Source organism: Pieris napi, chromosome 8 (genome assembly GCF_905475465.1).
Source record: "Pieris napi chromosome 8, ilPieNapi1.2, whole genome shotgun sequence".
In the NCBI taxonomy this organism is placed as follows: domain Eukaryota; kingdom Metazoa; phylum Arthropoda; class Insecta; order Lepidoptera; family Pieridae; genus Pieris; species Pieris napi.
In genome coordinates this window covers 4,774,377-4,797,527 of record NC_062241.1, presented here as the reverse complement: position 1 = coordinate 4,797,527, position 23,151 = coordinate 4,774,377, and the positions used below count along the sequence as shown (strand labels likewise).

General features: G+C 33.0%; 2 protein-coding genes across 9 annotated transcripts in view; one reads left to right on the top strand and one right to left on the bottom strand.

Annotated features, from left to right (window-relative positions):
• Positions 1-20,272, top strand: part of LOC125051490 (stress response protein NST1) — a 42,332-nt gene extending 22,060 nt beyond the window's left edge. The window contains exons 3-20 of one of the 7 annotated variants that reach the window (XM_047651802.1): positions 2,747-2,785; positions 3,417-3,619; positions 3,920-3,958; positions 6,604-6,698; positions 7,443-7,463; positions 8,761-8,856; positions 11,558-11,701; positions 12,137-12,262; positions 12,762-12,835; positions 13,199-13,294; positions 13,913-13,996; positions 14,594-14,792; positions 15,422-15,536; positions 16,051-16,189; positions 16,387-16,596; positions 16,872-17,414; positions 17,894-17,977; positions 18,366-20,272. In XM_047651802.1, the coding sequence (XP_047507758.1) occupies positions 2,747-2,785; positions 3,417-3,619; positions 3,920-3,958; positions 6,604-6,698; positions 7,443-7,463; positions 8,761-8,856; positions 11,558-11,701; positions 12,137-12,262; positions 12,762-12,835; positions 13,199-13,294; positions 13,913-13,996; positions 14,594-14,792; positions 15,422-15,536; positions 16,051-16,189; positions 16,387-16,596; positions 16,872-17,414; positions 17,894-17,977; positions 18,366-18,566 (2,508 nt within the window). In that variant the 3' untranslated portion in view covers positions 18,567-20,272. Of the gene's footprint in view, positions 1-2,746; positions 2,786-3,416; positions 3,620-3,919; positions 3,959-6,603; positions 6,699-7,442; positions 7,464-8,760; positions 8,947-11,557; positions 11,702-12,136; positions 12,263-12,761; positions 12,836-13,198; positions 13,295-13,912; positions 13,997-14,593; positions 14,793-15,421; positions 15,537-16,050; positions 16,190-16,386; positions 16,597-16,871; positions 17,415-17,893; positions 17,978-18,365 lie in introns of all 7 variants that reach the window. The other 6 variants (XM_047651796.1, XM_047651798.1, XM_047651799.1 and 3 more) reach the window with 6 other exon arrangements.
• Positions 20,273-21,071: 799 nt separating this feature from the next.
• Positions 21,072-23,151, bottom strand: part of LOC125051763 (tachykinins) — a 41,052-nt gene continuing 38,972 nt past the window's right edge. For both annotated transcript variants that reach the window (XM_047652309.1, XM_047652310.1), the window contains exons 2-3: positions 22,203-22,777; positions 21,072-21,638 (exon numbers count right to left, since the gene is read on the bottom strand). In XM_047652309.1, the coding sequence (XP_047508265.1) occupies positions 21,610-21,638; positions 22,203-22,770 (597 nt within the window). In that variant the 5' untranslated portion in view covers positions 22,771-22,777 and the 3' untranslated portion in view covers positions 21,072-21,609. The remainder of the gene's footprint in view (positions 21,639-22,202; positions 22,778-23,151) is intronic.

Below are 23,151 nucleotides of genomic sequence, written 5' to 3'. Positions count from 1 at the left end.
GCGCGTTACACGGGGGGGGGGGGGGGGGGGGGGTTTTAACGCTCCCTTAGCTACTTCAAATTCGTCTAATAAAATATCTAGGGTTGAATTTACTATGGCCTAAATATATAGCTGTTTAATTTATTAGATAATTAAAAAGAAAGCTATACTTTTAAAGTTGGTCTGACTTTAGTGTGTTTATTTATAAGGCTTCTTAGATTATTGGCTATGAATCGTTATTATGATATCACCTTCGAATAATGTCTATTGTTTTCTTTTATTTAAATTTCTTTCAAATGTATTTGATAATGTTTTCATTTGTCTATCGCTGAATGAATAGTTCTAAAATTAATACGTTAGTACAAAAATATGTATATTATATTTGTATCTGTATATTTAATGCTAATTGGTATTCAACGATAAGGCAGCAGGTGACCCGGTCACTTATATGAGACAATTATAGGGTCACGCGCAGATCTGCGCAAACGCATACGAGTGAAGCAAACGCTCCGTTTTGCGAATGACGAATATTTACTATATTTAGAACTGAAATAATGGAACTTTTACATGTAGGTATGATGTAATAGTTTTAGGAATGATTTCATGACAGTTGGGAGTAGCTACGTCAGCAAAAGTAAACATTGCTCATTAATGACCGCAAACGTCGGTAGACATACATTTTATCTGTTCTGGTTTCTCTCTAAAGAGGTATTATTAATTATATTTACCGAATACCGACCTCTCTCATTTCAAACATAGACAAAGACACCGCCCCGACCTCTTAATCCCACTCCCATTGCATTTCCGTTTTAATTAAATATATATTTGTTGTATATAGATACATCAGAACATTTTGTGTGTTAAGTGACATTATATCGAAATTAATAAAATTAACATAAATATCTCATCTACTACACTAAAAATCTGCCATATTTTACGCCTTCAATAGTTTTGAAGCAATTCTTTTAATATATATGAGGCAATGCCTTATACGAATTTAGATTTGGTCTTGCTAAGTGTGCGTAAGCGCGTAGAGCATCCAAAATATTTATAAACTCCTGCCGTAAAGTAGAAACAGAAATAGCCACTTCCGACTTCATTGTGGATGAAGATTCTTATTTGAGTTAACGTTTTGTTCATATCATAATAAATAAGTGTAGTCTAGAATTGGTAAATAAGCGTTTTGTTTCGAGACTGTTGGTATGGTACTTATTTGTAAGCAAACGATTTTAAAAACTGTTAGCAATAAACCTTATTTGTAGTTAAATATTTGTTGAATTGAAAAAACCACGACGTATGTCAAAAATCATTTATTTTTTATTGTTAGACTCTTATGTCATTTAACTGGTATAATGACAAAGTAAGGGCTTATTTATGTTATTAATAAATAAGTCTAAAACCATAAACAAAAACACATAGTAATATTTTAACGAACATTGACGAAATGAAACATTTTTTTGTGTAATGTTTGGTTCTCTGGACATACGAGGTTATCATTCTACAGCGACTAGTTCTTAAATAACTACGCTACATATTTTAAGCGCCGTTTAAAAATGAAATATAAATATTTTTTAAATATATGAAACGTGAGATCGCAGGACAGCTTGCCTAGGTAATTCCTAGAGGAATGAGGGACCGGAGACGGCCTATAAGTAGCATTGCTCTAATTCAATTTGTCACAAACCGTTCTTGAATATTTAAATGGAATGCGAGATTCCATTGCGTTTGCAATTCTATGTTCGTTTCGTATAAATAAATAATATATTCAGACCACCTACTGAGATACCTTATGCTTGGAAATAACCAATGTTAGAAAACCTTAATTTATTTGAGCAGTTTTCACCGATGTAATATTTAATTAGAAGTGTTGACCTAGAGCCTAGAGTCGCGACTTAACCCGGAAATTTTTGCGTTTCAACCCCAGCTTTTTTTAAATGCGCAATGCTTATACGAAGTAAAACTTTGTCAGGGATCCGGCACGTCTAAGGGCCAGTAAGCCCTTTTTAAGGTTTTTATTTAGGCCCAGTAAACCTGTTTACTTATAAAGAAAAGTGTGTGTGAGTGTGAAGTGCTACTGTAATTTTTTCTATATTATTGATGGTCTAAAGATTCTCGATGATTTTGCATAGTATGTATTGATAATTCGAAACTGTTGTTTTTGGTATGAGACCTTAGACATGGCTACTTTTCTTTTTCGAACGCAGGAATCAGTTCATATTGCTACGCTACGCTTCATAAATTATAACACGTATTAAATTAATCGTTATAACGTCGCGACGAGTGAAAGTTTTTTATATATTGTTAATTTCTTGAGTTCAACTAACGTTTTACAATATACATATAACGTAACAATGTTTGCCCACTATGGGTTAAATTCGTGTTCAGTACATATATAATGACTGCTAAAGCATACATACATGTCTTAAAATGTTATGCATACTGAAATACGCCTTAAAATAATGTACATATATTTAAGAATTCAAAGTAATTATGAATCAGGATTCCTGTCATAGTTGTCTTAGTGTAAACTTCTGAGTACTGTTTTTATTCGTTTTTGAATCATGATGTGCGTTTTCTTATCAATGCTTGAAACATGTACAATTTTCTTGTTATTTTACTGGTGCTACTTGCTTATTAAGCTCGGGTACAGAATTTGTTTTTCCCAAAATTTTCAGTTACATGTACCAAATTAAAAATAACAATTTTGTAGGCCCATATGTGTTTATATTTTAAAATTGGACAATCCTCAAAATAAAACTTGTTTTAGGAGGTGGTCTCTGAAAAATCTGGGCGGTTCAATGAAAAGGTAATTAATGTTAAAAAAACACAAGTATTTATTGAATGCTATAATTATGTATTTGAAGGCTCACGTACTTAGAAACTGCAACTAATGAGCATGGCTTTAACGTGGTTACCTAACATAGAATTTATATATGAATTATTGGTGGAAATATTTAACAATCAAACAGATTTAAATTGTTTCCTAAATAACGTAAAAATTCAGTGTGATAAACTTTGAAATCTTAGCAGTTATTTGTTCCTGGGATAATGATATGATTATTACTCTTTATTAGCTACGATGCTAAGTGGGTTAGGAACAGTACTTTTGTTGTGTGAACATACATATGGACGTATTATGCTATGAATCAAATGCTATTTTCATAATTGTATGGTAAAAAACGAATACCTTTCCCTATTATTATTTTACCTCCAGTAGGCATTCGATATTTTCATAGGCAAGGGACGCATTACCCTGTACCTTACCTAAACTGTCAGAGCCAGTGGCCCTTTACGTTAACGGCCTTATGAAACATGAGTTAAAGTGACCATGATTACGATATTATTTCAGTATAGAAGGAATGGTAACAAATAAGTTATTAACTTTAAACTTTTTATAATAACACGTAATAGTAAAGTATTTATGTTATTTTTTTCAGGTAGAAGAACGTAAACGCGCGATATGGGAAGCGTCCATATCGCGGCGGGAGGCGTTACTTCAACGGGAGCGCGACCGCACCGAAAGGCTCGAACGGGCCCGCGCGGCTCGATCTGCGCCGCGGCCGGCGTTCGCCTTCGGATCCTCTACTCCAAGACTGCTGGAACCGGTCGACTCAGCTGGCTTCTTCTGGGCCGCGCGCAGGTAAGCATTAGATAGACATTTATGAGACAGAAAATTAAGGTTTGGTTGAAAATATTGTTTGATTATCAAAGTCGTTGTATGATTTTACATAGTTAAAACTGTTTTTAACCAACCCTCGTTTTTTCGTGCTAGTTTTTATAAAGTAACTAGCTAGTATAAGCAAGCTAGCAGTCGAATATGTCTAGCCATTTTTTATTTTAAATTTAATTTTGCTTTGCTTCTATGACCATGGTTTTGGGTCCAAAGTTGAAGTGAAGTTTCACTTTATTTTTGCACTAATTTTTATTTGTTTTTCTCCAGTACCAACCCACTAGATCAGATGAACTTTTTTGAGTCACTGTAAGCAATTTTTGTTATTATTTATTAACACATGAGTGCAATATTAACATCGATTTTGTATAACTGTTTCTCAGTATTGTTGTATAGCCTATACATTAGCGTAGTTTGTTAAATATTTGTTATGCATGTTGTGACGTAGATCTTGTAGTGCATGAATGTAAATATGAAATCTTCATACCTTCGTATATTCTACTATGTATCATTTAAAATATATTTGCTATAGTTATGCTGAATGTATTTTTCATTAAAGAACCATACTTTTCGATGATTTTACTTTAAAACCATTATCAGCGTTAACTAAATTCTAATTATATTACAGCTATAATGTGACGTTTAAATATAAAGTATAGAACGTGTTAATAATTTAACCGAATTCAGTTATTCAGCTCTCTAGTTAAACTGTACAGGATATAAACTGTTACGCGCACACACAGAATAAATAATTAGTGGGCTATACTAATTACTAAACGTTACTGACATACTGTTTCTATATATTGATGAATGCATTTTCGTTTTGGTAAGGAATTTAGAAATTAATCGTCCATAGTGACCTTGTGTCCAGAAAGATTTTATATGCATTCACTGTTTATATTTGTATATCTACCTATTTAGTATCCTATATTCAAGGTCTGGGTAAATTAACAACGGGATTAATGTACGGCGACAGATCGATTTCCAAAAACGAAAATTGTTTTTATGAAATTACTTATTATAAATTCATAAGCATTAAATGGTATTATTACGACTTAGGGTCCTTCAAGAAAAGCGTACCAATTCTTAAAAAGCCGGCAACGCACACGCTGGCCTTCTGACATTGAGAGTGTCCATGGGCGGTGGTATAACATCAGTACAGCCTCCTGCCAGTTTGCACCCTGTTCTATTAAAAAAAATATTATGAAGCGGTCACACCACGATTTGATTCGCATTTGATCCGATTAAAATATATTTTTAACTACTGAAAATTTTCCGCACGAGCAAATTGAAATTATCAATTCTTATCAACTCTTGCAAGGTGATTACATTATTTTAATAAGAATAGATCCTTGTCGCGTGTTTGTTTTAATACTTTCATAAGTGCAAACGAACTTTGATTTATATTTCAATATTGAGATAAAACAATCTTTATATGTATTTGTAAGGTTCCTGGGTCTTCGGGGTGCTTTAACCACACACCATGAAATATTAATTGCTATGAAATCTATGAATGCAATGTAAGAGTTGAAGGGAGTGCCTACGTCTGGCTATGCTCTCGAAGCGTAACTACCATGATTTAGGAAATCGCCTTAGCTTATAAAACAAAGAAAAGCCTTGGCTACTAGAATATTGTTTAATTTCATACTATAGGTAAATGACTAATTCTAAACTTAAATACACGAATTTCAACTTATTGCACTATATGTAATATATGATAATGACGGGTTCCAATACCAAATAACCCGTATTGGTATGCTTTTTTTTTTCATGTATTTTTGACAAATAAAAAAAATAGATGAAACATTAATTATGTATTAGAGGGGGGAGGAACCAACATCTAAAATATCAACAGTAAGAGTGTGTACGAACTGTGTGTGTAGTAACTGTGTACCAAAGTAAAATCTAGGTTCAGGTGATTTCCTTTGATTAAAACGCCGCTATGTCATAATCCTCTTGCGAAATATACCAAAAACTAAACCAGCCTTCAATCTCAACTTCCTGTGTCCATGACTTCCATGCCATTGTCCATTGAAACAATGCTTCAAATTGACGAAGCAAAATTTCCCAATTCAATTATTTTTTAAATAATTTTATCACAATATTAATTTTAATAATTCGTCATATAATAAACGCTGCTGAAGAATGTATGAAATGAAGGCAATGACAAGGTGACAATGAGCTTGTGTCAAATACAAATACGGAAGAAAATTCTATAAATAACTTCTTGAGAAATATGAAAAGCAATTGAAACTAATCTTTGAAAATTAAGTTGGATCTGTAAACGTTTATTTGTTTTGGCCCCGAATACATTTTGCTGTTATGTAAAAAAAAACCATAGAATAGACTGCAATGATTCAAACCTCGTTGAAGCAAAGGCCGAAGAAATATAATTTTTTTTTTATATTTCAGTCTGGAGTATATATAATACACTCTTGATTTTCACATTATTTAAATGCATGAGGCACTGTAAAAGCATTTAACATGTTTGAATATTTACACAATGTTTATGTAATCAGATATGTCCGCATTTAGATTATTTATAGCAATATGTTTGGTATGTGTAATGTAATATAGCAACTAACCTTCTAGATTTAAAGTTGAAAACTTTTTTTAATTTTAAGTAGAAACATTTTCTACTAAACTTTAAATTATATCCAGGACATGATTTATGATTGAGCATATATATATTGAAGAGGAAATATCAATTAAACTTTATTATAATATAGTAGCACGTGAATTGTTGATGTTCAATTTCTGACTTGAGGTTCTTTTTGAATCTTTTATGTTACTTGGATGAAAAAGTTTAAAATTCTATGCCGAAACTCAAATTCATACAGATGTGAAGAAACTATTGATATGTCATAATAAAAATATAATATGTATGTCCTTAAAAATAAAGACATCTTTTTAATTAAGATTTGCATTTAATATAAAAAAATTAACATTTTCAGGGCGGCATCAACGACAAATGTGATGTATGCGTCTGCGCCGCTCACCCGACGAGCCTCCGCTCTTCAGCTGGACTCATCCGACACTGACAATAAAGGTATTTTCTATCTAAAGACTACAATTGTGATTCTTTCGAGCTATCAATCATGTGGACAGAAATATGTACACGCCTTCATTGACAATTTAAAAACATTTTATACGAAACACTTTTTATATCGCTGATCTAAGCTAAGCCATAAGGTGGAATTATAAATATATGTTTGTTATGAGCAGTTTGATAAGAAGTATAAATAAACATTTCTATTTTCTATAACTTTTTTTTTTCAGGTAAATCACAAGTTACAATATAATAATATGTAGTTACAATATAACATGTTTAATTCCTAAAAGTTATTCGTAATAGTTTTTAGTAATTATTGATTATATTAAGTAACATTCAATGTCATAATAACATTCTTTGATAATTGATAGTCACGTTTCAACTTTCCAATTCTGAAAACAGTTTAGTTCTAAACGTTTATCACAATGTTCACTATAATGGAATTGAAATATGAATGTAAGTTTTTAAGAAATAAAGATTAACAAGCATTAAATTCGCAAAACACGCGAAATGCCAGAACTGGAATTTTTGAGTTTTAGTTTAGTTCAAAGTGTGATTTCTTAATAAATATGTTTTAATCATATTAAAACTAAATCATTCAAAGTGTTTTAACAAAAGGATTTTTTTGTCTCTTTTCTGTAAATTTAATTTAAGAGACAAAAGAGTTTTCAAAACTGCAATAACTTAAATTATAATTATTAATGCTTGTTTATTAAAATACATAATTTTTTTGCTGCTAAGGATTGATGTTTTCGAGTTTTCGTAAGTATTAAATTACTATGTTTGATATACCGATAATTTGGCTTTAATAAGGTATACTTATTTGATATTTAAAATCTATGAAGTGATTCTACGAAATTAATTACTACTCTTATTGTTGCTTAGGGAGCGTTCAAGTATTACGTCACGCAATTTTTGGAGATTATTGGACCCCCCCCCACCATGTAACGCGCTGTAACGTTTTTCTGTACCCAAGTATAGTAAAACGTTTCGTGACCACCTAGTGACTCTTTATACCTAAAAGTTACCATTATGTGGTGTAAAGTACTGGAAAGTTGAAAATAATATTAACAATAACGCGTAATTGAATCCCCGCCCCGCATCGTAACGTTTTACAAAAGGACTCCCTCCCCCCCAAAATTCGTTTCCCCCAAAGTTAGTTTCGGTCTTCAAAAACAGTCTAATATTAGCAATTAAGTTAAAGAATCTAATAAAAATAAGGTTACATACAAACAATATTACTTATATTCCAAGTTCTAAAGAAAACTTTTGTTGCCGCACTTATATTACCAATATGTTTAATACTAATGAAGACATTACTATAGTAAATATGTCGTGTGTAGTAAGTCAATAAGTCTGTCCTCGGTTTAAAGGATTATGTTAATTCTCTTGTTTGTGCATTGTTTATACAATGAATGTTAAGGTTATAATCGACTTCAAGATGTTTGGTGCATTTTATAATTAAATATTGCATTTTTAATTTTGAAAAGGCAAAGTTCCAATGTTTTATAGTAGTATTTTCATTTTAAATGTCTAATTATATAGAGCCAAATTTAAAACAGTATTTATTTATTTATTTATTAAGGAAACTAAACAGATACATCTGTATACAGTAAAAATAAAATAAAAGTAAAACATACAATAAACACATTGGACATATCCACAAAAAGTTTCACTGATAAAAAATACAATACAAAGTAAAAAAAAGACAAAACATGACAGCACAAAATTTATAAATTAGGAGAACGACAAACAAACTAGTAGCTATAAAAAATCTAGGAAGATACAATTAAGACATTAGGAGTTTTAACTTATTCTTAAATGAAGCAGTAGAGGTGTGCGAAAAGGGGTCAATGTTAGTGGCAGTATCCAAGGTAGAACACATCCTGTGAAGAAGCTCACGGAACCCAATGTTAAGCCTATATAAGTACATGACCAGATTGAATGTTTTGTCCTTATCATTCCCGTGTATATATCATTTACGAAAACGGGACAAAACATTTCGTCTTCGTCTTCGTTTCATATAACTAATATGATGTATATTAACGTATAATTTCAGACGAAGCGGACCGTTCACCACAAGCTGTGATGTGGTCATCCGTTGCCCGGAGACGGACCGACCTGGTCCCAACGGTGCCAGCGCCACGTGCCCCAGGTAGAGCCTACTCCATGACGCGGCTGGACAAATTGGCCACCCGGCCATTACACTCCGCGTCGCCATCCATGCACCATCTCAACAGGAGCCGTATGTACTCGACTGGCTTCCGCTGTGGCTAACTGGTTTTGTTGAGCTAAATGCTTCTCTGGGTGATCTGGTTTTGTAAGCTTAATGCTTGGTCTGTCTAAAATCTAAAGAAGGGTTCATATTTCCTCATCTGTCTTACGCTATGGTAGGTTTTATGAGGCAAATGCTTCTCTGGATGATCCGGTGTTATAAGCTGGTAGCTTGTCTAGAGTTGATGATTGAGTTTCATCATCGGACGTCGAGACAGAATACGAATTCCCACCCGTATCACCTCGACGTCCGCCGTTCCACAACTGAGGGTTTTTCAAGGCAGTTTTTGCCGCGCACCACCACTATGTGGAACCAGCTGCCCACTGAAGTATTTCCGAACCAATTCGACTTAGGGTCCTTCAAGAATAGAGCGTACCAATTCTTAAAAGGCCGGCAACGCACTCACGAGCCCTCTGGCATTGAGAGTGTCCATGGGCGGCGGTATCACTTAACATCAGGTGAGCCTCCTGCTCGTTTGCCCCCGTTCTATAAAAAAAAACTCCACTGGCAGATTTCAGGCGAGCTAAAAGTCCTATTAACAACTAAACAAGAGTCGTAATCTCTACTAAAACTACGACTGCTTTCTTCGATTAAATGTTTTGATTGGGTAATATGGTGCGTCGTTATAACGTAGAGCCCTTTCCAAGTCGAAATTTCTTTAATTATTCATTTATTCTAGCACCACCATAATCTTTTAGTTTTGCACATATCTTTGTGTGGTAGGTAGGTAATAGGCACAATGCTATCCATGGAGCTGGTAAGCGCTGGGCCTGATTGGTTGGATTGGACCCTCATGTCATTTTCACACGAGCATATCTTATTTCATATGTTTCATTGTCCTAATTTTAACATGTCGTGATGTTTGAGAGCGTAAATAAAATTAAATATGCTAACTTTAATGTGTCATAAGTGTAATTTGTCGAGGGTTTAGTGGCTTGAGTTAGATCAGATTTAAAAAAAAAATCATTTTGTTGTATAATGATTACAAAGGTATTGTGTGTGATATAGTTATACGATGGTAATTCGCTTTTTGCTAAAACGTGTGGTGACTTTTCGCTTATATATTCCCTATATTAAACTGCGTGTGCGACTCTAGTGTGGCCTTTTACAAGCTTGCGACAAATTTCCCTAAAGTTTATTGAGTGTGTTCGGGTTTGATAGTCTTTTTCTTCCGACGTTCAGGAGTTCAGGGAAGTTTCGTAGGCACAACATTGAAGACAGATTACGCTCCACTAATCTTTGTATATTTGTCAATAATGCTTCTGCGATTGGGACGCTTCACATAGCTTTAAAGAAATGGTTTTGGTCTCTTGAATTTCTCTGGTATTTCAAGAACTTAAGGTATGTTCATTTAATTTAAATGTTACGTAAAGCTTAAATATGATAATTGAAATACTAGAAAATTTACTACGAATTTTGTGTAGCGAGACATAAAATTATTTTTCAAAATGTAGTTACTCATTCCATTGTTTATTATGTTACACATTGTCATCTTATAATTATTTAAACTAAATTAGTACTGGATTTTATTAATTAAAATACCAATAATTCAATAATTTTTATAAATTTAATAAGCTTTACGTAATGTAACCTCATCAAAGGTTCTAACAAATTTCTCATTTAACATTGCACACCATATTCCTCAATACATCATAAGGAAATAACAGTAATGTATAACTTTATTGTTAAATTATAATTATCATTTTTGTGTAATAACTATAGCTATATTTAATCAATTTTTAAAACACCAATGAGGAGGTTTTACTTTAGAGGTATTAGAATTGTTTTATCTCGTATAGACACACCGTCCGTAGACCAATTTATCAGTTATAATACCACACGACTTATAGTCGTCATGACGACTATATTTGTTTGCAGGGAACCTTGAGGGAAATACCCGATAATTTTGAAGCTCGTGTGGTATTCGGGGGATTATTTTTCCGACCCAAATGTCGGCCAATAGAATTGCACCATGAGAAGAAATGTACAGTTAACAAATAAGAATTTCATAATGAATAAAACAACTACTTAATACTTTTCTTGAAGCAACGACCAGAGAAAATTTTCACAAAAAATTTTCAGTATAATACCATGTAGGTTGTACCACGTGACGTCGAATGGTGCAATTCTATTGGCCGATATTTGCGTCGGAAAAATAATCAATACTATTCCATAGGTAATATGGTAATTTAATTTAAAATTTATTTAAGTGTGATTTTACGCGTGTGTAGCATTGCTAGATGTAGATAGCTGCAAAAAGTTATTAATTTCATAGTTGTTATGTAAAATATTCTTTTCATTTAACAAAGTTAACGATTTTTTAAGAAAACTAATTCAAGGTGGATGTTTATTTTAATGAGTTGCAGTATATCATAGAGTTTCAAGATTCAAATATGATATTTAGCGTTAATCGTCAAATAATATTGGATTTCAACATATATTAACGTAAAATTTAACGATATATTTCCAAGTAGTTTCTATTGGTGTGAATTGAATTATAATGACAAAATTTATTTCCGTATTCTTTGAAACTACTCATCCTCCAGCTTTTGATCCTTAATTAGGCCATTTCCGATTTCAGAGACGCGCTCAGGCGAAACGACCCCGGGTTCTCGTCCCGGAAGTGCAATGTCGAACGCGACGGGCGTGGTACGGAGGGCGAACTCCGCTCCGCGGAAGCCACGCCCTGCCTCTATCGCCGGCACCGGGTGTAATACACCCAGAGGTAATATTGTATTATATTTTCGAAATCTATTTAGTGCATAATTTTTAAAAGAAAATTATATCTTATTAATCTCTTTTGTATTTAAAACAAAAATGCACTTCCCGAATTTCAGTAGTAGTAGTAGAATATGATCATAATTAAAAAAGCTACTTTTTACCAAGTTATCAAAGTTAATGGTAAATACGTATCAAAATAATACTTTTAGCTTACGTCGCTAACACCTAGTAGTAACACGTAGTAGTGTGAACGTGTAGTAGTAGTAGTGATATATGTAAAACTATTGTTTGTCTATACATAACCTAATGAAAATTAATTATCTGTGGAGAGCATTTGTAGTTTTAATAGTTAAACATATATATTAAATTGCTAAAACAATTTTTTCTTGTTTAAAAACCCAGTCATCAGCTGGTACTGAAAGTAAAAAATCGATTACAGGTGAAACAGGTGGTATCAGCGCTACTTCTACTCCGGCAGTATCCCGCGATGGATCAACAGTAGCGCGGCCAGCCACTACTCCGCGACGGCCCAGACCTTTATCATTACACGTCTCATCTAAACCTGGTAAGTAACACTGTTTATTTAACTTTAAATCAATTCGTTAAGTTTTGTTAACTCTATCCTAGTTCAAGCAAATAAATAAGCCGGCATCAGCAATACTACTCTGTAAAACAAAGTTTCTCTAACAAAAAAGGTTTCATTTAATCCGTCCATACAAACTTGAATTTTACACAATTTCGATAATAATCAGTATAAGCCTGCAGATGTAATATGTGAATGTCTACATAGCTTAATAATGATCTATATTATATTAGAAATCTGAAGGTTTGGTTGTTTGTACGCTAATGTAAAAATCTCTTTTTTTCTTCTTTTGAATTTGTCTTTAAAAATAAAGACAATTCACACCAATCGACCTAGTCCCATGCTAAGCTGGTGAAGCTTGTGTTATGGGTACTAGGCAACGGATATACATACATATTATAGATATATAGACATATAAATACATATTTAAACACCCAAGACCTAAGCACAACACCAAATGCTCATCACATCGATGTTTCAGTGACCCCGCTAGGACCTGGCGAGGGTAAACCGCCAATGCATAGGAAGCCAAAGCCAGCCAAAGATCAAGATAAGGTGAGTTTTTAGCACTAAACTCTTATATTGAGCTGGATTTTTGTTTTCTGGTCAAATTAATTTATAATTAAATCTATTCGTGATTTGGCGGCATAAGGCGCATTCAATTTTACAGCGCCATGGTAATATTTAATATTAATAATAAACGAAACATTTTTTGTGAATATTGTATTTTTTCATTGATATTCATTTGTGATTAGATATCTATACTTTCTAAATATATATGATATGTATTAAATGTGTACACAAAACTATTATTCAATTTCAAAATTTGAAAGAAATTGAGTTCAAATAAATTTTGCTAGATAGATGCTACAGTATTGGTGCAAAAATAAAATTATTTAATATGTGTGGTAATTCCAGAGTCGCGGTAAATCCCAGTCGGCGTCTCCGGGTCGTCCCTTGTCTCCGTCGCCCGCACACACCAAAGAGACCAGTGTCGACAAGGAAATGTCTAAGGTATATTCTCTTCTATTACAAAAACCACTCAATAATTAAATTAACAAAAAATGTGATCAGAGTCACAGATAAGAATTTCAGGAAAAAAATTCTAGGCCGTCAGGTCTAGGTGTCATAATACAGAAGAGGACAAGAAATCTGAAGTCAAAGCGTAGGGTTTTTTATTGTTATCACATTAAAAAATTTAGCATAGGGAGCAAGTATTACGTAACGAGTTTTGGGGGGGGGGGGGCCTTTTGTAAAACGTTATGATGTGGGGCGGGTTATTATTAATATTATTTTCGACTTACACCACATAATAGTAACTAAAGAGACACAAGGTGGTCATGAAACGTTTTATACTTGAGTACAGTACTGTACTAGGGTACTGAAAAACGTTACGGTGAGTTACATGGGGGGGGGGGTCAGTAATCTCCAAAAATTGCGTTACGTAATACTTGAACGCTCCCATAGTGATATTTAGGTTGGTTTTATCACAAACTAAAATTCATTCAATCATTTATTAAATTTGTATATTTCAACGTAGGTAACAGTTAAAGTTTTATCAAAATCGCTTTATGCATTCATGCACATTGGTGGATGTATATTCAAATATTTTGACTTTTATTCTCATTCCAGTCGATGACGTCAGAGCGACCAGTGGACCCCCAACAGGTGACGCAGAAACTAGAGGCATTGCAGGTGTACGACGAGCCGAAACACGTGAGTATATAAATTGAATTGCTCCAGTTCAAACAATTTGTATGACAATACCTGGCGATTAAAAAGAGTGGCGGAAAGTTTCTTGCCAGTTCTTCTTACCCGCTCTACGCCATTGACTTGCGAACTGGTAGTAAATGTAAATTTACGATTAATTTAACTTGACTTCAAAAGTGTACTTGGTTACCCACTTGAATAAAGATATTTTGAGTTTGAGTTTGAGTATATTTAAGAATATCAAATAAAACTCGTTTAAATTACATGTATGGAAATTTTATTCATATTATTATATCTCTTAAGTCGTTTTACATAAAGTACAATTTTTTTGTACTTTATTAATTTGGTATGATTTTAATAGCCCAGTGCCTCTAACGTTTATAAATAACTTGACTTGTTGTTATTATTAATATTTTAATTAATACTTTTTGGACGTTGTATTATTAAGTAATGTATTTTATATACAGTTTCCATGTTAATTTAACATAGCTCATTGTAAAATAAAAAATAAAATAAAAATAAAATAAACTTAAACTTCTTTAAACTATTACCGTTTTCTTTTGTTCTTTTAAAATGTTTAAGTTGTGTATAATCATATTACAGATAATCGATAATAAAGAAAATATAGAAACAAATATAGAAACGAATGTAAGGAATGTAGAACAGACAACAGAAGTCAAAATCGAAGTTCAAAAACCAGTGGAAAAAGAAGAAGCGCAGAAGATTGTACAGAAAGAATCACAGAAAATTGAGCCGAAGAAGGAATCTTCTGTTGAAAAGAATGACGAGAACGAAATGACAGGTATTAAAGATATATATTATTTTGATTTTTTTTATTTATATATGTTTTTTAAGGTTTGAAAATTGACATGGCGAATTAAGAGATCTCGAAATATTTTTTTTTCGATTTAAATAACACCCATTAAAATAAATTTATTGAAATAAATGAATCAATTTATATATTATATACAATTTTTGTAGTCAAAATAATTTTAAATGTTTATCGATTTCTGGGAAAAGATTAGACAACCAAGTAACAATATTTGAGGTTTTCTAGAATTCTATAGAATACTAGCTGATCCGGCAAAAATCGTTTTGCCATGTAGGTATATCATTTTTAATAAAAAAATAGGGGTTAATCTTAGAGGGGTGAAAATTAGGGGTTGTATGTATTTTTTAATGCTGTATCAGAATTGTGTAAAATGTATCAAAAAATTAAAGAAAAAAAATTAGGGGTGAGGACTACCCTTAACATTTAGGGGGATGAAAAATAGATATTGTCCGATTCTCAGTTATACCCAATATGCACACAAAATTTTATGAGAATCGGTCAAGCCGTTTCGGAGGAGTTTAACCACAAACACCGTGACACTAGAATTTTATATATTAGATTTGAAATTTCCGATTACTATAATAAATATATGGTTTCAGCGTCAATGATATCTCGTCGTATAACGACTGAAGGAGAGGCCAAAGCCGCTCTCGCAGAGAGACGAAGGCGGGCTAGGGAGGAGCTTGAACGGCAAGCGGAGTTGGAGAGGGTCAGGTATGTTGGTGGCCTTTGAATTAAGTCTACATAATGCCATGAGTTATGGACATGAGACACGGTAATCGTTTAACTGTTTACTCCATTTATAAATATAGAGAAATGGCAAGAATGCGCCTTATTTGTAAGCATAAAAACTTATTATATATAATTTTTAAACTGACCAACATCAGTTGATTATTCTATATGACTTTCTCAGTAACAAACCGCGTACTAACAAAAAGTGTGAATTTGTCAGTTAAGAAAAGCATTTTTTCGATGCGTAAATTCAATATAATTCAAATTGTGTAAACTTAAATAATACCGACTGAGATTCTATATGTAACCAATACATTTGGAGTACTTGATAGGTAGGTGATTTCGATTGTTAATCCATACAATTAAATAATAAGCAAATCGTTAAATTAATATAAATTATAATTATTGTCAAAACTATTAATTGGAAACATTTTAAATTGTTTTATCTGAAAAGTAAAATTTTCATCACCGTCATCCGTTTACGTAAATTTGACAGACTGCAACGTGAAGCCGAAGAAGAAGAAGAGCGACAACGTCAAGAGGAAGAAAGACAACGTCGCGAAGAAGAGGAAGCTAGGGAACTGGCTGCGCTGCAGAGAAGAATGGAAGAAGAGAAACTTAAGAAGGCTATTGAGGTCGGTTAATGCGTATTAGTAAAAACCATTTGCAAAAATAGCTTTCAAAAACACTTACTCATAAATATTACAAAGCTTAAATAGCGATTGGGCTAGTTTTTACCACATATTTTTTAGTCTAGTTATGAACAAAAGGCAAACTATTACTTTATTATTTATTCGTCCTAGTATCAGACTAAGTGATGTTTCATTTTCAGGCACAACAACAACTAGAACGTGATGAAGCCGAACGAAAGGTTCGCGAGGAGGTAGAGAAACAGGCGAGACTTCGCGAAGAAGAAGAAAAGAAACGAGCAGCAGAAGAGGCGGAAAAAAGCCGTAAAGAAGAACTTGAAAGAGAGGAGAAAGAAAGGCTCGCACGGAAACAGAGAGTTGAAGCTATTATGGCGAGAACTAGGCTTAAGAAGGTACGATTATTATAAAGGAAATGTTAAAATACTTAGTCCTTCAAAATTAGTGTAACAATTGTTAAAACGGCAACGCACTTGCGATCCTCCTGCCCATTTGTCCCCTGTTATACAAAAAAATAAACCTGATAACGTAAACATTACAAAAGGGTCTAGTTATTAGAATTGATAATATAGCTTTTAATTTTATTATTGATCTTTTTTTTTAAACTATCGGGAGTCCTATACCTACCCAAGGCTCGACTCTACCCAAATATATTGATTAAAATTTACAGCAAGCGGAAGAAGATAAAAAGAAACATGAACAAGATAAAGCGCCAGTTAACCAAAGCGCTGAAACACAAAATCAGATTTCTGCACAACCGCCAGTCCCAAAGATAGAACAAGTGGCTCAAGACACGACACATTCTAAATCCGTACAAGACAAACCATTGGATAGTGCTAATGTAACGACAGTTACGGAAAGTGTAAATGTAACAACTAATGCTACAGAAAGTGTAAATGTAACAACTAATGCTACAGAAAGTGTAAATGTAACAACGAATGCTACAGAAAGTGTAAATGTAACAACAGTTACAGAAAGTGTTAACGTGTCAGAACCTGATACAATAAAAGTGGGAGTTCCCATAGTTTCTGAATTAATCAATGTAGCAGAACCGATTTTGGACCTAAATGTATCGGATTCAAAAGTTTCCGAAATTGTAAATTTACCAAATGTGGTAGACAGTTTAAATGAATTAGCTAAGGATAGCGCAAAGGAAGTCACGGATAACGGAAATGTACAAACTGAAGATTTATTGTCGCTCGCTACTAGTCAGGTAATTATTATATTATCTTCAATTTTTTTTTTCTACAATAAAGTTCACATAAGAGATTGCTACTTTACATTAATTAAAATCTATCCTATACAATAATTATGTCTAATAGGTTGTATTATGTTGACTTAATTTTCTAGAATACTAGTGAATAGCTTGTGTGTGTCCGAGATATCGCACTTGCACTTACATTCACTACTCTAGTTTCTCACCAACGCGATTAACTTTAACTTAATCATACCATTCTAAAAACTTATATGAATATTTATTATATTAACTAATTGTTTAGTCATTTAGTTTAAAAGTCTAAAAAACTCAGATAAAAGTGATCTTTTCTCTGATCACTTGAATTTTTTTGCTAGAATCGAAAAACTTGTTCAAACATAAACACAAATCTTTAACAAATTTTAAACAGTTAAAAATGACAAAGTTAAACTTAAAATTTTTGTCATTTAGATTTAAATCTTTTTTCTTTTTTTTAGCCGGAAGGTAAGTCGGAGAGCTGGCAGCCTCACAACGGGAATATCGCACCCCTCGCCCCTCTCGCTCGCACCGATAACAAACTTGTGAGTAAATGTTCACTATAATAATTATTTTCATGCATTTAACACCACAAGGATAATCCAAACCGGCGCCAAGAACTCGCTGGCATCCAAATTAATAACCGAATATAGTCTGGACAAGAAACAAAATTATCCGAGAATCATACAAAAATCGTAAAAATATTTACGCTATCTCCAAATTACTAATTAATCCATATCAGTCTAAATATTTCGTCTCTTTCTGACAAATTGTTTTAAGGATGTTGTTATAAGCGGTTTGTTTACTGAATAGTTTACTAGGGATTCGGACGGGACCGTACAATCTGGTTGTAATAACCGATAGGTCGTTGTAAACGATGTCGTTATAAACGGTTTTGACTGTATGTTGGAAAATTACATTTATTAATTTCAGAGTCAGGATTCTGGCGAGCATTCCAGCAAAATGGACAACGCCAACGTCGAGACCAACAATGGCAACGTGTCAAACGTGGGCCACATATCCGCTAACTTCCTCCACTCGGAGAGAATGTCCGAACACAACCAGAAGGAGGAGTTTACGACGCACAACGGGCACGGAATAAGCCACCCGTTGACCTTGCAAAACGCGATCTAAGAGAATTAGGAGTCGGGTATGCGTATTGGCTAGCTTCGGTCAGCGTTGGCCGACGTCGGAGCAAATGTTCGGGAGTTATCGATTTGCGGAGCAGATTTTGATAATTAAAAAAAAAAATCCTTGTTTCGATCCATGAATTGTGTTGTCGATGTTGCCCTTGTTTTACGGTGCCTTTGTTTCTGGTGCTGTGTGAATTGAAATTTAATTCTAGCCGATATGTATACGTCGACGGAATGGCTAGCGGCAAATTTGCGCCTCTTGTAATATTCAATGTAATTATTGCATTTATGGAAATCCAAGATTTAAAACGTTGCTATTGCTAAGCGAATAATCACAGCTTGACGTTCCTCGTTTAGAAAATTTTAAATGTATTTTCATATCGGAACATAGGTCCTTAGGAATTTTATGGTAATATGTCATCATTTTGGATTTATTCGGATAGGTTGTGTATAGAACAGCTGTGCTCACAGCGTATACAATAATTATAAGTTTTTATTTATTGTGATTTTTTTATTAAAGTAATAATCAAATTTGGTTCGGTAGATGCTGCTTAGTTGGTTTGAAATATTCAATTTCTATTCTGTTACTAATGACGCTATCTACGCGAGAAGGGTGGCATTAGCCCGATGTTTAAGTGCGAGCGAGATAGACGTACTCTTTAAGCTCCTTTTCGTTTGCGTGAAAATTGCACCTATATTGGGATTACACTTAGGTATTTTCCTAAACTTTTAGTATTTTAAATTGATTGAGCTATTTCACCTTTCAAATGTCTTACCCGGTTTGATTCCTAAATATTACGACAGTTCAAATATACTTTATTGAATGCTAAAACGGCTAAACATAGGTAGTTGAGTTTTTAAGAAATTTGAAAGGCGGATTAATGAGATGCGAAACGCTGATTTGTTAACTATTAAGTAATTGCATAAACAATTTTGTATAATAAGTAGTTAGCGTTCTATGAAATTTAATCAATTCTTTTGTTCCATACAATATTCCCTTTTTAAGACTAATTTGCGCTTTATATCTGATTTGTCACTAGGCAATTTGACAGGTGGCAAAATAAACGCCCAAAAACTTGGATACTTTTAAAATATTATGTATTAGTAGTGATAAATTGTAATAACTATTAACCAACATAATCTACACTCTATGTGTAATTTCGATTTTCATTTTGTCTATGATGTGTTAAGTATCGAATTTTCCAAGTTATGGTATTATCTATGAAATATTAATGTATCATAGACAGTCTGCTTGTAAAATTTGCTAAGCGTCCATTTTTACGGTTTCCCTAAATAATCATGTAGTATACAAAAATGGCCTTATCATTTTTATTAGCGACGTTATGTGTTTGTCAAACCGCCATTTTGTTTAAATTTTTTTAAAGGATATAGGGAACAGTAATGATCTACAGCAATGAATGCTAGAAGTAATTAATTTTACGTTAATGACAGATGTCAAATAGTGAATAAAATTTACAAGCAATTATATGATTATTTTAGGGAAATGGATAAATTTAATTGCATTTTGTAAAGAATTCCTTATATTAACGAAATAGATCAAAATGGCGGTTAGACATAGGGCAACGAAGGTTGTCGGAATAATGTATTTATCACGCAAGACACGGCTTCTGTACATGTTCATCTATATTATGTTAGCAATCGATGGATTTATAAGAAGAAAAGATTTAATAAAAAATATTTAAAAATTTCAAGCGTTTTATTTTGTTGTTCTTTAAAGATATCCATAGACAGCATTATGGTTTTGTAATTATTGGTTGAACCTAAGATAGTACGATTTATATTAAAAAAAATGCAGAAATTGATGTGATGGTGATATACTTATTGGTCACAAGTGTCGACATTCATTACATTAATATTATATTAGGTACTTAAAAACAAACTACTAGAACTTAAAATTAACCACAATAGGCAAACAATTGTCTGTTTAATCGATCATTATTAAATTAATCAATCGTCGTGATCAGCCTACTAACAATTATCGTTTCGCCGTAAATTGAACCAAGAACCATAGTTCGTAATATGTTCTTGTACGATCCAAGGCTGTACATTTTGATCACTCAGGCTTTCTTAGTTTTATAGGCGTGGCGATTACCTAAATTGTCCGAGTTACGCCCAGAGAGTATAGCCAGACGTAGGCTTATATTTTATTGTTGTACGCGAGTGGTTAATATAGAGTAAAAATAAAATCCTCTATTATTTAAAACCGAAACCCGATGACCCAGGAACCGTACAGTATAGTTACTATAACAAGTATAAATGTCAAAGTAAGATAGCGTAGAGAACAACAAATATATGTTGAATATATTTATAGTACTGAGCGCATTCACTATAATATTTATTAAAAAGAGAAAAAGACGATTTATTAAATGTTTTAACATAGACCTATTCTACGTTAGTCGCTAATTTTCTGTCAGACTCATGGTAGAATTACTGTTTCGGGCCCTCTACTAACTACTCTTGATATTGAGGATAAATGAAACAATACTGAAATTGACAACTGCATTTATTTCAAGTGATTACAATTACCATTTTGCCAGCCTTTGCAAAATGTATTCATAACATAATTTAACATATACACGAGAAAATATGAGCAAAATACGTTTAAACTGACAAATTATAACGTAGTAATACATTTTAGTATCGAAAGGAAATTTATATTTTAACAAGAAAGCATAAACTCTACAAAATAACTACATTTTATTTTTACAATAGTCGAAGATTTTTATGTAAGTACTAGACATCATATGTAGTACTAAAATTTGCAATCAAGTTTACAAATAGTTTTCCACGACATTTGGTAGAGAATTATCTGTAAACAGAGCGCCATTATTTTCTAGTAAAATACAAGTCCTTCATGTTAAATAACAATTCAATATATTTCTTATAAATAAGTAAGAAATAAATTACATTGTATACTAATTTCTAGAAGTCCGATTAGTCAACGCTAGAATAAGCCTATTATAATAATTGGCAAGAGCGTAGCTTAAAAATAGGATATGTGGTAATATTTCTAATCCATTCACTTAGTTCGGTACCAGCTCGCCTTGGGAGTCTGTAACATTAAAATATTTTAGGCAACTTAGAAAATGCTAATAACTTTTATCAAACTAGCTGTGCTCTGCGGTTCCACCCGCATTAATTAGGTAAAACGTGCAATACAGCCTAAAGCTATTCTCGGTAAATAAAATTGTATAGGATTGTATTGTATTGCGAAATATATTTTTTTATTATACATGGTATCGCGGACTTTTTGTAGATATTGATGTCTTCTATAAAACTGTAGTTGCTCTTGCTCTGTTGTCAAAATTTTCCGCATCGTATGTGATATATAAATTTATATTGGTCTTTTTCACATATTGCATTGGTTACGTTATTGTTATTTCATACAGACCCAAACTTTTTGGAAAATTTTCAATAGCCTATGATCATTAAGGATAGCGTAGGGTAATGGTGAAAGGTTATAATCGGTCCGGTAGTTTCGGAGCCTATTTAATGCAAACAAACTATTTTATACTGCCTTTATAGGAGACAGAATTAAAAAAAGTAACAAAAAATCATTTATAGTTAGAATGTTGACATCGTTAATTATCGCTTTCGGGATATTACACACACATACCGTCATTAAGCCATTTCTTGCCGCGCATTCCCAAAAAGCCAGTCTGTGCCTTTCTCTTCGGCCAAGGGCCGTCCAGCAAAAACTTAATCTCCTTCGGTCCAGCATATTTCACGTCTTTCTTTCCGCGCACACCAATAAAGCCACGAGGTCTATTCTCTCTCTTTTGCATGAATCGCTTTCCACGAACTCCGTAGAAGGCACGCTTGTCCACCTCACTTGAGTCATCTTGAATCTGGAGTCTTTGTAAATAATCGTTTATCGCTTCGTTAATTTCGTCGTCTTGTGTTAGGTTTTCGATGTCGTAATCCTTTTTTCCTCGCATTCCAACAAAGCCCATGGGTGCCCTTTTGTATTGCCAAAAGTCTGGATACTCAAAGCCCCGTTTTCCCTTAACGCCGACGAAGAAATTCGGTCGTCGTTTAAACATCTCTGAGTCTCGGGCGTCCATGTATTTCTTGCCTCGCATACCGAAGAATCCATGAGGCATCCTCTTCACAACTTCTTGCGCCGTCAACGCGTGTACCAGAGGTATTATAACAATTAAAACGTATGTCCGATACGATGCCATGTTGTATCTGCAACAATTACATTGTATTATTAACTTTAAAACGTAACAATGGTCATACTACATACTACGATTTGCCTAAATCATATATTCACGTTAATTATATACAAAGTTTTTAAAATTTCTTTAGCCGCTAAAAATCGAAACAGCGTCAGGAACTAAAGTTGGTATTGATTATAGACTATTTCTAAAGTATGTTCGTATATAATATCACTATTACCTTACATTTCAGAGCATAATATTTTAATTAGAATAGTTTAATATTTTACTTGAGTGCTTATTAAAATACGGGAAGCTTTACACACGTAGTATATTTTAAACTGTACATTAATATTTTGTGTGCTTTTAAAGGATTTTCTTGTCTATTTTTGACTAATTTTTGGA